The following is a 16,426-nucleotide window of genomic DNA, read 5'->3' on the forward strand; positions in this document are numbered from 1 at the left end:
ATTTAGTGAACTTTTAAGACAAATACAGAATTTGAACCAAAGTACTACCAAATCCGATCAAATCGGTAGATGACACTCTAATTCCCCCTACTTCAAACTGATTTTTTGTTTAAAAGATCAATTTTAGTTAACCCAACAAGAGATTTTAAAGATAACCCGATCTTGACTGATAATATTGTCTTCATTTTCAACATTATATGGCATCATTTAATAATTTTTAAAACTATCTGAAAATCATTTTTGTACTAATCTTGGTAAACACATATGAGCTCATTAAAGTATAAATATAAAGTAAAAGAAATGCCTACATATGAGTAAAAAAAAATATTCAGAAATTCTCTAATTTCATAATACGAATATAAATTAAAAGAAATGCTTACATGTAAAAATCTATAATAAGCAACAAATGAAAAAAAGAAAACAAAGAGCAACAAGAAGCAAGAATATCTAACGAAGAAATGACTATTTTTTAGGTTAATAGATAAGATCAATTGAAGAAAACAACAAGGAAATAAAGTGCAGCGGATGGGGCTGCTCCTCCCTTAATCTGGGGTCTCAGGTTCGAGCCTGGGTATAAAAAAATCCTTGGTAGGGAGCACTTCTCCCGATTGGGCCCTATGCGATGCGAATTTGGATTAGGCGAGCTCCAATGCGGGTACTGGATACCGGATAACAAATAGGTAAATAAGGCAGACTGTTCAACAGCTTTTAAAAAGTAGACCATAAGAACAAAAAAAAATCAAAATTAAGGTCAGGACCTAGAAGTAATTAATTGAAAAGTTTGACATTTTTTTGGAAAGTTTTGTTAGGACTACAAAAGCCCTTTGTTGTCCCTTATATATAGTAGTAACAAGATTCTAAATTGTTTGTTTGGACAGAACCCCATATTAATAAGGGTTTTGTTAACATTTTTTTGTGCAGATTGCTCTTTGAAGGCATTGGTCTTTTAATTTTTGTCCCTCAAATTGTTGGTCTTTAATTTTTTCCCTTCGCCTAATACCATGAGGTTTGGGTTCGAACCCCGGCTCAAGAAAAAAAAAATCGCAAGGCAGAGTTTTGCAAAATTGCAACTGAGCAAAATTTTTTTAAAAATTATCTTAATGCAAACCTCTACCTTAAGATAGAGTTTTGTCTTATGCTTGAAGGCAAAACTTTGCATTATGCCTTAAGGTAGAGTTTGCCTTATGCACTCGAAGACAAAACTCGCCTTAAGTAGAGTTTCCGTAGTCAAAACTCTCTGCTCCGATCGGTAGAATTGTTCGCTCGTAGTTTGAAACTCTACTTAAACCAGAGTTTGAAACTCTGGCTGAAGGGATAATTTTGCAGGCAAAGCTCTGCCTTGCAAATCCAAACTCTACTTTGCGATTTTTTTTAATTTTTGCTGAGCAGGAATTCAAACATGGAACCAAAGAGTTTTAACGAAGGCTAAAAATTAAAGATCACCAATTATAGGGACAAAAATTAAAGACCATCCCCGAATAAGCACAATCGTGCAAATTGCCCTTTTGTTAATAGTTGAGGGAATGGGCCATTATTATTTCCTGATGAAATTGGATCAATCCATTTTGTGACCCATTATAATCTTTTTTTTTTTTTTAATCAAAATTTTGAAGAATTCTTTTTTGTATATACGTTAAGGGGTCGTTTGGTTGCTAGTCGAAATAGTCCCGGGATTATAATCCCGGGACTAATTTATCCCATATAGTGGGATTATTTTATACCATCTAAAAGATGGTATAAAATAATCAGTATAAGTGTTAAGAAGGTATAAGGTGGCTATTCAGCTAATTTTTATACCACGTTTGGTACAAGGTATAAACCCTTTATGGGAAAATGACCTAATAATACTACTTAAGACACTATATTACAAAACATAAGGATATTTTTCCTTATTTACAAAACATAACAACTTAATTAAAAAATATACCAGATCTGGAAAAATTTCATAGCCCAACCCTTCTTTCCCCTTCAGTTCACGTAACAGATCTAGAAAAATAGGGGGAGATTTTTTTTTTTTTTCCAATCGGAGTGAGAAGCAACAGAGAGCAATGTGTTTTCTTTGTGCCTTCATTGTAGCTCACCCGAACCACAACAACACCACCGCAGATCTCCGTTAACACCACCGTAGATCTCCATTCTATTCACAGGGCAGATCCGAAAAACACGTTAACACCATCTTTTTTCTACAAGCCTTCATTTTCACCTAGCCCTTAGATGGCCCACGTTTCAATTGTATTAATTTCATTCGAATTTCAAAGTGAGATTCTAATTTGTATGAAAGTTGTATACCATGTTATTACAGTTGTATTAAATTTCCAAAAACTTATCCTAAACTTTATACAAATTTTATATAGTTAAATACATATTTCATAATGTTTTTATACAGTTTTCATACACGTAAAATGTGAGAAACCTAAGCCTTGAGCGAGATAAACACATTTCATACAGTTTTCATACATAAAATTTTGAGCGAATTTTTTAAGCCTTGAGCGAGATATACACATTTAAATACATTTTCATACACAAAATTTTGAGCGAAATTTTTAAGCCTTGAGAAACTTTTCGTATATATTTTGTAAGAAATCTATTGTTATGTTTTGTAAACTGTAAAGTATCGTCATATTTTGTAAATATACCCTATTCTTATGTATATATATGTAAACGGCCCTAAATTTATTCCGGGATTATTTTATACCTTATACCAAACGTGGTATAAAAATTAGCGCTGGGATAACCCACCTTATACCTTGAACCAAACGACCACTTAGAGATATGAAAACAAAGCATAAGACATCTTTACATAATTTCATTACCTGGTCAAATTATGAAGGGTTATGTTGAACTATTTCCTCTTTGAAATTATCACAGAACTCATTCCTTCCTATCCACTATTATTTTATACCTGATGCCATTGACAAACATGTACCTATGGTTGGCGGGAGATTTACAAATCATATGATATGATTTCAAATCAAATCCAATCACAAGGCAATTATGAGCATTCAGCCTCCAGAAGAAGTAAAAACATACTTCAGGGAGACTTCATCTTCATTTGTTAATGAGCAGAGATGATACACACACACACACACAGAGGAGGACTTCATATTTAGACCCTCGAGAAAGGTATAACACAACAGTATCACTAAATAATAATCGGACTTCTAAAATGCAAAACATCGGAACTTGAATAGCCAAAGACAAACATTGGTTGGTTCCAAGTCAAAAACACAACAAGACATACAACTTCTTAGCTAAAGAGTATACAAATATAATGCCCCCTTTTACAGAGGGTTAATAACTTTATGATTTAGTAGTATTCACTGACAAATAGATGGAACTCCAAAAGAAGAGAAGTATTCCACAAAATAAAGAATAAATGAAACAAATTGTAAACAAATATGAATATATGTGTCAGCTCCCACCGCTTCATATCTACACTGACGACTTTCCATCTATACTCCTACCTTTTTATTCTACCACCAACCTTGTATATATATCTATTCCGGCAAAACCTCCACAGTACTACACATCAAACGTCTGGCCCGCGAAAGGAAATCCCAACAATGGGTTCTTAGAAACATTCTGGACTCAATATAGTCTCTGGAGTTTTAGACTTAATCGTCACAATTCAATCCGCAGACTTCTAGGAGCGGGCCATCTCTTGAGACAAACGGGTTGACTCGTACCCACAACAATGTCAGTATTGAAGCAAGCAGAATCGACCATACAACAACTATGGTTGGGGTTCGCTCTTGCTTTCCCATTAATCCTTTGAGGAACGGGAAAAGATGAATGATAACCCACAAGGCGAAGAATAGCCTACCAAATAAGGGTCCCCAAGAATCATAACCGTTGTTTATTGCATTCGAGACACCAACCACCACACCAACTATGTTTACTATTAGCAAAGTCGTTGGTGGGATTAATAATGATGTCCACTTGAAAATATAGAGATCGGAAAATGCTCCATCGTCTCCTGCTTTGGATGTGACAGTGAAACTTGTCTCCACACCAGCCAAAACCTTGAGCAATCCTTGAAAGAGAGCAAAAAAGTGAGGAAGCACCTCCAATAACCCAAAACTGCTCATTTCTCCACCAATCATCTATACCAACACCACCCCACTGCATTTCAAGGACACCCGTGGCAGCAATAGAGATGAAGAGTGAAATAAATATAATGCTGGCATAATTACTGATCTGCAAATGTTTAAACATACACAATTAGCGGACAACCTCAATTAACTTCAAGAAAATTGTAAGTCACTATGAAGTGAATGATCAGACCAAATGAGAATAGAAGTACCCATTCTCGGTAGTTAGATTATCTATTTGGTGTCTCACTAAAGCTATGCAATGCATGTAAGACGAGCATTGATATATATTGTTAAGCTGATGAAGTCATAAACTAGCAACTTGAGTTTTATCATTCTTTCTTACTGAGGATATTAGAAAGTGAGTAGTGTGGTTCGGGTTTAAAGTTTCTCGATGTAGATCCAGTTATTGTGCTCGAACGGATATATAAATGGTTAAGCTAAGGACCCAAGCTTATATGATGACTGACGTGACTCTCAATATGCACTTGACCTGCTGAACACTTAAAATGCAATCAACCGCTGATTTTCAGCAACTTTTTTAAGATTTAACAGGTTAATAGGGGAATCAGAAATTGAGTTACCGCAGGAACAATGAATTTTCCCGTGAGAAGGCAGATGGCTGGCAAGGAACAGTAGACAATCAAGGGGATGGACGTCAAAGGATATACAACAGAGTTTATGTAAGAGAATCGCTCCAGCCATTTCAATCCACCTCCATAGCCATACCAGATCGGGCAATGCTTGCTCAGCAAAATTTCAACTGATCCTAGAGCCCATCTAAGAACCTGATGGAGACGGTCTGAAAGATTTATAGGGGCTGAACCCTTGAAAGCAGGCAGCTTAGGCATACAATAGACGGACCTCCATCCATGGCAATGCATCTTAAATCCAGTCAGGATATCTTCCGTCACGGAGCCATAAATCCAGCCAACCTGGTTGAATGTTAAAAATTTCATAGAGTTAGTGGACCAAATTTAGTACAAATTTTTTAGATGGAAAATTTACTACGGTCTTACCTCCTTCCCCCATTCTGTTTTATCTTCATAACCGCAGCTAATAACATGAATGGCTTCCTTCAAAAGTGATGAGGTACTGGCATCCTTTGGAAGACCGCCATTTTCTAAAAGTGTTGAGGCAACAAAAGCAGGAGACTGCCCGAATTTTTTCTCTAGTTTCACTTGGGAAGCCGGGCGTGGATCCACATTTGCTTCTGTAATGCAACATAAGTTAGTCTTTTCACCTCAATTGATCAGTGCATTAGTAACTTCATTGTACATATTCTGTTACAAACGACTAGAACAACAATTATTCTTTAAAAACATAAAGGTCTAACCTTCTTCAATGGTTTCAAGAGCGTATATCTGCTTTGATGCCTCCCTGTGCTTTGGCTTCTTCTCTTTCTTTGTTTTCCCTTTCTTGTTCGTTTTGGATCTGAAGCAGCAACAGCAAAAGCACAATTTAGGCCAGCAGTTGCAGGTTTTGCTAGGTCGCTTCTTCTTGGCAGGAGCATCATATCCATAAAGTGCATGCCTTCTGAAAACACACCCCGTACCAACATATATTGGTCCTTGTATACCATCCAAACCTTTCATGTTAATATCAAAGAGAACGACATTTCTGTTTGAGTATCTGTCATGACGATCAATCCCATCAAACCTTTGTGGAAACTGCACATAGCAGATTTTCTTTCCTGAAGTGGGATCCATCAAGAAACACATTGCTTCCCTCAACGCCTTGCTGTTGTTGATGTAGTGATCACAATCAACATTTAACAGGAAAGGAGCATTCGATATGACAGCTGAAACCCTCATCTGCATACCAGAAGGAAAAAGTCAAAATCAGAAATCCATGGTTCATGAATAAGAATTTTCTTTTTGTTTCCATATTTTGTGAAGCATAACATCAGTTAATTACCAAGGCATTCATGGCGCCTGCTTTTTTGTGGTGATCGAACCCGGGCCTCTTTTCACGGGAAACATAAACCAGGCGAGGTAATTCATTTCCTTCAACATCTTGGACACCATCATGACCAAGGAATACCTATAGAAGAGTTTATCAGTAAAACTGAGGTATAAAAATTCCTCAAGACAAGATTTATGACAATATAAATTGGTCTTACCTGGATCATACCAGGATGGTCTCGGACATTGTTCCCAGGCCATGGTGTGCCATCCTGCATTGTCCAACCCTCTTCAGGAACCTTCTGAGCAGTTGCCACTAGAGCATTTATCCGGACTTTAAACTCTTCATATTCTCTCTGAAGCCATAAACACAAAAAAATATTCAGATCAAAAGCCCTACATGTACAAATATAAGTGCCCTGAAATAGGTTCTGATAAATATATGCTACAAACCTTCATGGCACGCATCAGTTCTCTTACAAATGCAGTATGAACTTTATTTTTCAGATAGTCCATCTTTAGAGAAAAATACCATTCTGGAGCACGGGGTTCAATATTATACTTCTTGCAGAAAGGAACCCATTTTCTTGCAAATTCAGATGTCTCAGAAAGGGCTTCAAAAGTAAGCATTGCTGCACCATCATCTGAGACATAGCATGTAACTTTATCCACTGGATAATCCACAGCAAGAATGGATAAAACAGTGTTTGCAGTGATTAATGGTGGTTCTTTCAAGGGATCAACTGTGCTGACAAAAATGTCAACAGGAGCTAACTCTGAAGGCTTTCCTTCTTTTTCATACCTGAAATGATAAAGCTTGTGAGCAATTCTTCTCCCTGAAAACCCATTAAGGCTATTCCAAAAAATTGTAATATTGAACTCTACCTGAGTGAAAGCCGATCAAGATATGTTTCTCGAACTATAGGGCACCACTTTGGGAATTGATCAAGAATCCATGAAGCAGCAAACCATATCTCACAAATAACCGATGTCAACCACAGGCCAATTGCATCATGAACTGGATGAAGAATTCGATAATGGAAGAAGAGGCCAAGAATTGCTAGACGGAGTATGATTAGAATTCTGTACGGGTTTATCCTGCTTGATTTTATGGGCAACTTTCTTGATAGTGGCTGCCTTCCTTCATCCATCCTGAGAGAATGAGCATTTATCAAAAGCTTGCTTAAAATATTCACAAAAACATTAGTGAATTAGAACCACAGAGAGCAGAAACAAGTCATTTTTTTTCCTCAGGTTATACCTAAGGAATCTCTATACAAGTACTTTCAAGTTTGTAGTCCAAGTCAATGACTTCATGAACAGAAATTGCAGAGAATGGGGAATGACAGCTTAAATTTATGATCAGAAGATACACAAATCTTAATCATTGGCATTCAATCTTTGCCCAGAAAGACATTTGTAGTTATCCTTAAGAGCATCTAGTACGCCACCCATTCAGAACTAGAGCTGGTGAAACAGTATTTATATTTCAAGATGATTGATAGTACTTTTTATCCTGCAAACATTTTAATAGGTTCCCTTCCGCACTTTTGTCAATTGAGCCACTAACAAAACAGGACGCAAAAATATTTACATACATAGGCAAATCAGGATCATCCATATTATCCCCATGAAAGCCCCCACCACCATCTCCTTGATGCTTGACCACCTGGAGCTTCTCATTCTGCTTTTTCTTCCAGTCTTCCATTCTGTCCTTCCATGCAACACTTCCATAGCCATATAACGCAACGTCTTTCTGTGGAACCATTGGCCTTGGATGCACTAGGACATCAAAAAAAAAAGCATCAATCAGGTACAACAATCTAGAGAAAACACAATAAGAATGGGCTAAAATAACTTACAGGAAGCTGATGACTCAGTATGAAGAGTTGGATAAATCCCATTTCCAAAGCCATTAGATGGAGGCACTATGAGGGCATGCTGATCAGAAGAAATCTGAGTATCCTGCATTAGGAAATTGCAAGCATTAGACTTAAACATCTTCGGGATTATTCAAATTAAGGGCTTTACAGGGATAGTTACCTCTTCACCATATGTCAAAAGAGGTATTTCTATTCCAGGAGTAGATGAATCTTGTCTTGAGGACGTAGCATTTTCATACGGACCGCCATAAACAGAGGGACCTGGACCTGGACCTGAACCTTGGCGGCCTAAAGTCCCAACACCATAATCGAACTCGTGCTCTATGTCATCAGTGTCATCTTCTTCCTCATCACCCTCAACACGCGGACTACCTGAAATGAAAACCCATACATCAATGCCCATATTCAGCTGAGGTTTCTAGTTTCGCAACCGAGAGCAACAGCTTACATACCCTTAATCCTCTTGTATCTAGTTTTGCACTGAGGGCAAGCTTGATTTCCTTCTCTTCTTTCATACTCATAACAAGGTCTACAAACAGGGAAAGCACATTCATTGCAAGCAACAAACAACTCTCCATCAATAGTAATCTCGATTTCATCCCCACAAATCCAACACACTTGTCCACTTAATTCACGCACCGATTTTATCTGAACAGCAAAAACATCATCAAGAACAAAAGTTCCACTGCAGTCAGCATCAAATTACCAGAAACAAAGTATAATCTTCATAGATTACAATATATTCCAGTATCACAGAGGATAAGTGCAAAACTTAGGTTGATTTTATTCACAAAAATTCAAGATCTATCGATACAGAAGGAAAAGGGACAAAACTAAGGACAAGATGCCTCAACAAAAATCAGAAACCATTCAATGTTTTGGGGCTGCATTTCACAAAACCAAAGAACAAGTAAAAAACTAGAAGATTTTAGAAAAAAAACAAAGAATGAACCATTGTAATTCAATCATAATAATTTCAAAAGTTAACAAGTATTTGCATACACCAATTAGCCAACAAAAGCTGACAAATTGCAAGACAAAGCAGCTAAACCGTTCAATAATATGTTAAAAGTGTAATTATCAGTAAATAGTCCAAAAACCACTCAAATTTAAAATTTTAAAAAAAGTCAAAGAACATCAAGGAAAACTAACAATCACAAAATACAGCTGAAATAAACCCTCCAATCAAAGAAAGAAATGAAGACAAAGGTAAAAAAGAAGTAGAAAAGCAAAATACTTTCTGAACAAATCCCCTTTAAGCCAAAAGAACCAATAATCTAAATACAGAAACTAAGCAAAAAGTAGTTTTTTTTTTTTTTGCAAGAAACCCTAAAAATCACCAACAAAGGGCAAATGGTATATGAAAAACACACAATATAACAAAAATGAGGGATTTTTACAGAGACTTTACCCTTCCAATTTCATCAGCATTGATGAGCACAAATTCATTTCTATTATGTGAACCAGCAACAAGCCTTCCTCCAGTATTCATAGCCATTTTTCACAATCCAAAATCCCAGTAAAAATAATAAATCTTGAAGTTTATCAAAAACCCCACTTAAAGATTCAACCTTTCAATGCTCAAAATCAATAAAGGTGCCACCTTTTTCCACTAAAAACTAAATCTTGGAAAATAGTGTAACCCCCCATCACAAAATACCCAAACCAAAAGACCCAACATTGAAAAAAAACCACACTATAAATAAATAAATAAAATAAAACAAACCCCAATTAGGAGAAAACCACAGAAACAAGAAATTACAATATTGTGGTAATGCTTGTGGTATTTGACAAGGAAAAAAAAATTCTTTCTTTTACAAGCTAAGACTTGACTGTAATATGGCTGGCAGTGGGAAAAGAAAGAAAAGAAAAGAGAAGTGGAAACAGTGAACAGTCTATCAAAATGACACGAGTATAGAGAATAACATTGAAATGTGTACACAAAAAAATAAAATGTCCAAACCAAACTAGCCTTGTGAAAGATGCACAGAATGTGGGTGGGTAATCTAGAGCCTTTTCAAACACCCCCACCCCCTCTTAATATATAAGTTGGGATCAAAAAAAAAAATATATATATATATATATATTGATGTCAATATGTGTGATTCTTGTATGAGCAAAATATAAGCAATAACTCACTCTATGCTAAAGAAGAAAGTGAGTACTGTGGGGCCAAGATTGTTGTAATGGTGATATGTCCCCACAAAAGAGTTGGTAACAATTAAAGCTATATACCAAAAAAATGAAATCAAGAAATGAATAATGGGGTGTTTGACAATAGAAAAGAAAAACAGCTAAGAGAGTAAAGAAGAAAGTTTGGTAGTCTTTGCTTTCCTTTTCCTTATCTTATATTTCACTACACTTGTTTTGTTTTGTTTTGTGTGTGTGTTTGTGTATATGTAATAACAAGAAAACAATAAAAGAAGACTAATCTATGGAGTTGTATTGGCAGGTTCCTTGGGAATTCTTTAAAAGGGTGTCACAATTTTAGTGTGTAGTGGGTATATATATGTTACTGTATAACTTTTGTGTATATATGTAACAACAATTGTGTGTTACAGAAGGACAATAATTGAGAAAATGAAACAGAAACTATAATGAGCAAAAAAATGACGCGTTATTGGGGAAAAAGGGTACTAAACCGCGTGAACAGATCCTACTTACTAGGTTTATGTGGGATTGAAATATATCTCATTTCATTCTCTCCATTTAAAAGTTATGCTATTTGGATTGAGGAGCCATGGCATGGGTTAGAATTAATGGCTAAGATTTAATTGACTAAAATAATGCCCTAACCATGATTTACATAATTAATAACTTATCTATAAATATATTAAGAATATTTTCTCTCTCTTCCTATTTATTTTTCCTACGAAGTAAAATATCTTTTCTTTACCCGATTAATTTTCCCACTTAATTTTTTCCCTACGCAGAAATAGACCCCATTATTCAATTGGTAATTGTATATTTCTGAAAGAGTTGTCTATATTCTGTAAAATATCACCATTAAAGAGTTGTCGTAATTGAAAAAAATGGAATATTAAAATAGGAAGAGAGAGAAAATATTTTTAATATATTTATGGATAAGTTATTAATTATTTAAATTATGGTTAGGGTATTGTTTTAGTCAATTAAATCTTACTAAATTAATTACAACGTCTTGTGTGTCTATGTCCACGAGGGTAGAGCTTGGGGAAAATGGAGAGAGGAAATGGAGAGGAGCGTCCGTTTGTGTGGGTGAGAGGAAGAAGGAAGAGATAGGAAACTTTCTTTTTAATTTTATATGTTTTTGTGCAAAGAGAGAGAAGTTGTTATTAGTAATAAGGAATGTTACAAATGCAGTGAATGTATGTAATGTGTAATATAATTATTTTTTTTCTGTACCAGAGTAGTACTTGTAACAGTGAATGTATGTAATGTGTGACATAAGTTAAGTATTATTTTCTTGTACCACGGTACTTGACCATTGACTAGTGGGGGCACAACGAGATAAGAAAGGACTGTTCACTAGCTTTTTACTGCTTTTTACTGCTTAGCTTTTTTAAAAAATAGTTTTCGACAATTTTTAAAAGGGGAATAGTGTTGCTCCTTGTGATTTTAGAGATTATTATTTGTTTTTTTATAATCGTGATGTCCGGATCAGCTTGAGCGTATCTCGATTAATTTCACGAGATATTTATCTCCTCCCACCAGCAATAACGAAAGACTAGGACGAATGGACGAAATCACCTATAGTGTTTTTGTCTTTGCAGGATATGAACGTGAGACTCGTGATTCTTAACTCATTTTGTTGACCACTGGGTCACGTCCTTGGATGTTTGAGAAAATTATGCTCCCCCTATTTCAGTTTATATAGCATAATTTAATTTGATGCGGAATTTTCAAAATAAAAAGTCGTTTTCGTTCTTAAAACTGTCTTGAGGTATCAACTAATAAGAAAGATATTAGACAACCCTCTTTTGGCTTTTTCACAAATTTCACAAATAGAAAATTTTGAATCCCGTTTTGATATTAAAAGAATTAGTAGCTATAACACAAATTTTCTTCGCATATTCTTTTTAGTCGAGCCTCTCAGTCTATCATCGTAGTATATCTCGAGAAGTAGAAAGAAGTGTGATCCCATTCCACTAAAAAATTGAGGAATCGTTAATTATTAGCCTTTTGGGACATGAGGTTTAGACATGTTACACCATTTATATGATTATAAAAAGCAGGTCAATAAGAATAAAGCGGATTTCAAGTTCAGTTCCTTCAGAATCTGTAGCCAATCCTATTTCCGAAGGGGCACTTGACAACCGAATCCCAATTTGATCACTATTTTTATATCTGTACTCATGCGAAAAGAAGGTTCAGCTCTAAGTTGTTCAAGAATAAGAGTGTTGAGTTTCTTGCTCCTTTGACCTAGGATTAGTTTTATTTTTTGATGGGGCGAGAAATAGATATAACTCAGCGGTAGATCATCACATTGACGTAGTGAAAATCATTAGTTCGAGCCTGATTATCCTTGAGCCCAATATTAATTTTTCTAATTGGATTGCTCCCCCGCTGGAATACTAATAAAAATATATGGTCACACAAAATGCAAAAAAGAAAGTAAGTCAGAAGTGACTTTTTGAGGTTTTAGCTAGTAGACTGAATTTACAAAAAAGATGCCAAAATTAAAATTAAAGAGCAAAGTTGCTGCTCCTTCAATTTCAAATTATCTATTGTGATTACTAAAAATAGTTTTTTTAAATTATTTATCGTTTTAGAAGTTCAAGGCACAACTAATTATTTCTTCCCATTTTATCCTTAGTAGAACTTTATCATTGATGAAGATAACACATTAATAGAGTAAATATTTAGTGGAGAAAACTTATAACTTTGACATAAATAAGGGTAAAACTAGTCAAATACCTCTCCTCTAATTCTTAAGGGGCGTATAAAACAAAAAAAAGGATACATAATTTGAGACGAAGGGAGTATATAAAGACCGATGGCATGATTATGATTGTTAACGCCGAACATGGTAATTCCAACATATTACCAAAATATAAGACCCATCTTACTAATGCATAATCAATAAAGTTTGAGTAAGTAATCTGATTAAATAAGCAACAACATTACTATAAAAATATTTAGTTCGAAAATGAGTTATTAATTCCGAAAGACAAAATATAATGAAATGAGTCTAATTTACTTTATCTTGAAATATCTAATTTGAGAAAAACCGTCTATATTTGTGGTTAATTGATATACTCAAAGTATTTTTATTTTATTTTTAGTTTTTAACTTAGCACTATATCTTATTTTGCTATTTCTCTTTGCATTTTTCTAACTGAAATTTTGTGGTCCTACAACTTCAAATCCGAAAGATAGCGATTTATCTTTCAAGAGATGCTATATTTCTGGAAATATGTACATAAGAGTTTTACAAAGATAGTGGAGAAAAAGGGATACAATTTTATAATTCATAAATAGATAACAGTAAACATAGTACTTTTAAAATCGTTAATAAGCACTTGTTTAAAAGTAGAAACAAAAGCGAACATTTTTAAAAAGTCTTTTTAAAAAAGTATTTTTTGGCAAAAGCGATTTGTGTTTTGTAGATTAATTTAAAAATACTTTTGAGATAATTAGTGTTTGGCCAAGCTTTTAAAAGTCTTTTATGTGTATTTTTCTCAAAAGTACTTTTCAAAAAAGTGCTTTTGGGTAAAAAATATTTTTTTAAACAAAAAAAAGCTGTTACATTCTCAAAAAGCACTTATTTTCTTCAAAAACTTGGCCAAACACTCACTTTTTTTAAAATAAAGCTATTATTGAAAAAATAAATCTTTTGGAAAAATAACCGCAAACAGGCTATAAATCACTATTTAAACGACTTATAGTGAATTAAAGAAGTGGCATTCTCCTTCAGTAAATTTCAAAATTTTGTGGTGCCTCGTTTTCTTTTCAAAAGATCAAAATCCCTTCTTGTTATACTTTCTCCTTTTCCCTTCTTGTTATATTTTCTCCTTTCTTTATTTTCTCTTTACGGGGCGAATAGCATTTTTAGTCTCTCAATTATTAATAAATTATCACTTTGATCCTTGTGGTATTTAATTAAACACATCTAATCTTTAATAAGTTGATCTATGCTCCCTTCTTTCCCGTTGTCATCTTCGGTGGATACACTCCTTCACTTAAAGGCGGATAGGCACTTAGACAACTTTTTAGATTGAATAAACTTACTATTTTCTAGTTTTTTTTTTTTCCTGAGTGTTAAAATGATTGATTTTTCATTTGCCTCGCAAGCGCACACCTGTGCAGAGTAGATCATTTGAACGTCTATGGCACATACCCAGTTCGAACCTAGTGGACCTAGTATTAGAGGCGGCACTTTGATCCTTTATTTGTGAAAATACACAAATTTATTAGTTCTAGTTTCACCATGTTAAATTTTTACTGCTATTTCATGTTTGATGATAATATAATATAATCTAAAAAATAGCTCAAGTAGAATACACTTTATACAAGAGACTAAAAATAGATATTTTCATTAATTAGAAATTAAATATCAATAGTAAAAATATTAGAATAATTAAAATAAAAATTTACAAATAATAACCGATGGACCGAAGTATTATTATACACCTCTCTTTGTAAATCAATCTTTTAAGTCCTCGTTATCCGTTTTCTATCATCCACAAAAATTCAATGACCGTGTGTTCACAGGTCCAATAGTCTCGTCTTGGATTTATTTATCTAACAAATATGATTGAAATGTAAAATGCTATAATAGCTCAGTAACTGATTTTTTTGTTCCTCCTCTTAAAAAAAGTATATTAATTCGAAATAATAAATTATTGTAATATGTATGAAAAGAAACAACATGGCCGAGGGACAATATAAGTTATGGTTTGGATGAATTCAATAATTTTTTGTTAGACATTGTACTTGTATTAAAAAATTCATTCAAAGTGGACCCATGGGTATGTTAAGCGTGTATGTTGCAACACTCAATACAAATTTGGTTTGTGGCGTTTTAAGCGTATGTTTATTCCACTTTTAAAAAACTGAAAGGGGAAATATGACTCCGATAAAGTAAAAGTGTGTCATAGCAAAATTTGGATATAGCATAAGCATTATTTTAGCCATTTTCCTTAAATAAAAATAACGAGTTTTTGAAAATAAAGTTAAAAGTACTTATTTCTATTGAGTCGTGACAATTTTGGTGTCTAACTCAGAGTCATAACCACCGACAAAATCTAAAATTATCAAGTGCAATCAAATGTCATCAACTATAAATTCATCAGCAAAAACGTACTGTTTAATAAGAATAGAGAGCATGATGATGGTAGTCATTTAGTAAAATATCTCACATCATCACTGATACCAGCTGGCAAATTGTACATAGCAAACAATCAAAGAATTTATGAATGTTGTTAGTCTCTAGTTTTGTCTGCTTTCAATGAGCTGACCTAACCTATTATCACTTACATCTGTTAACGGTAGCACTTAATTCATGTACACAAGCTGTATAATTTGGAAATAAATCGTCCTCGTGTTTAAACTACTATTTGCTGGCACTTAGAGCTTGTTTGGATTAGAAGAAAAAAAATGACTTTGAAGCATAAGTGCTTAAAGTAATTTTAAGTGCTGAAAGTTATTTTATAAATAAGCAGTTACGTGTTTGGATAAAAGTGCTTCAAGGATTTTTAGAAGTAAGGGTAGTATTGGAATTAAGAGAAAATATAAGGGATAAAAGAGTAAAATTGTTGGTCAAACCAAAATGACTTTTAAGCCAAAAAAAAGTAAGTTGGGGTTGAGCAACTTCTTGATTTTGGCTATTTTAATGACTTTGTAGCTTAATTTAAGTTTTTTTATTTTTTATTCAAACACTATAAGTTAAAAATGGCTTATAAGTTGGTTTGACCAACTTATAAGCCAATCCAAACGGGCTCTTAGTTGACATGTAATCTTATCCAGAGGCGAATTCAGGATTTCATGAGGATGGGTTCACTATTGCTTTAAGATAAGATATAAATTTTTATAGGGACATCGACTTCCCGAGCAAAAGATAATTAATTACATTTTTTTAAGAAGTAAGTTGTTTTATAATTACAATGGTAAAAAGGTAGCTTTAGAAAATAATAGCAAAAATTAAAAAAGCTGCCCGGGTTGGGGATTGAACCCGTGACCTTGAGAATACAAAGATAACCTTTGACCAGTGCTCCACTCAACCTATTATGACCATGTGTTCACTTAGTTAATATTAGATATATTTTCAAAATTATACACATAATATTTCGAGATTAGTCGAGTGACCATATGTTCACGTGACCCAAAATTTACACACAAATTCACCCCCGATCTTATCCTTTTCTAAACTCTTTCCCTAGCTTTATAGGTTCTTATAGATATATTTTAAAAATTCATAAGTGTTCTAAGTTATATACATCAATAATATAAAAATCATTTTGCCATCAATAGATAAGCCTAGAAGGCATTGAAGATGAATCCATTGATTGACAAAGGACCTCTATCTATAAGGGCTTGTTTGGTACAAATAATCTCAAAATTATATTTG

At 34.0% G+C, this 16,426-nt stretch overlaps 1 protein-coding gene across 1 annotated transcript; it reads right to left on the reverse strand.

Moving 5' to 3' along the window:
• Nucleotides 1-3,269: 3,269 nt before the first annotated feature.
• LOC132059342 (cellulose synthase A catalytic subunit 2 [UDP-forming]-like) lies at nt 3,270-9,929 on the reverse strand. The gene is given in 14 exon segments (XM_059451921.1): nt 3,270-4,056; nt 4,058-4,197; nt 4,676-5,026; nt 5,111-5,304; nt 5,428-5,905; nt 6,009-6,134; nt 6,214-6,351; nt 6,449-6,797; nt 6,881-7,147; nt 7,594-7,777; nt 7,858-7,960; nt 8,039-8,250; nt 8,331-8,526; nt 9,290-9,929. Coding segments are annotated over 14 exon segments (3,267 nt in total). The 5' UTR covers nt 9,377-9,929; the 3' UTR covers nt 3,270-3,614.
• Nucleotides 9,930-16,426: the final 6,497 nt, after the last annotated feature.

The sequence above is a fragment of the Lycium ferocissimum genome, chromosome 6 (assembly GCF_029784015.1).
Source record: "Lycium ferocissimum isolate CSIRO_LF1 chromosome 6, AGI_CSIRO_Lferr_CH_V1, whole genome shotgun sequence".
NCBI classification, from domain to species: domain Eukaryota; kingdom Viridiplantae; phylum Streptophyta; class Magnoliopsida; order Solanales; family Solanaceae; genus Lycium; species Lycium ferocissimum.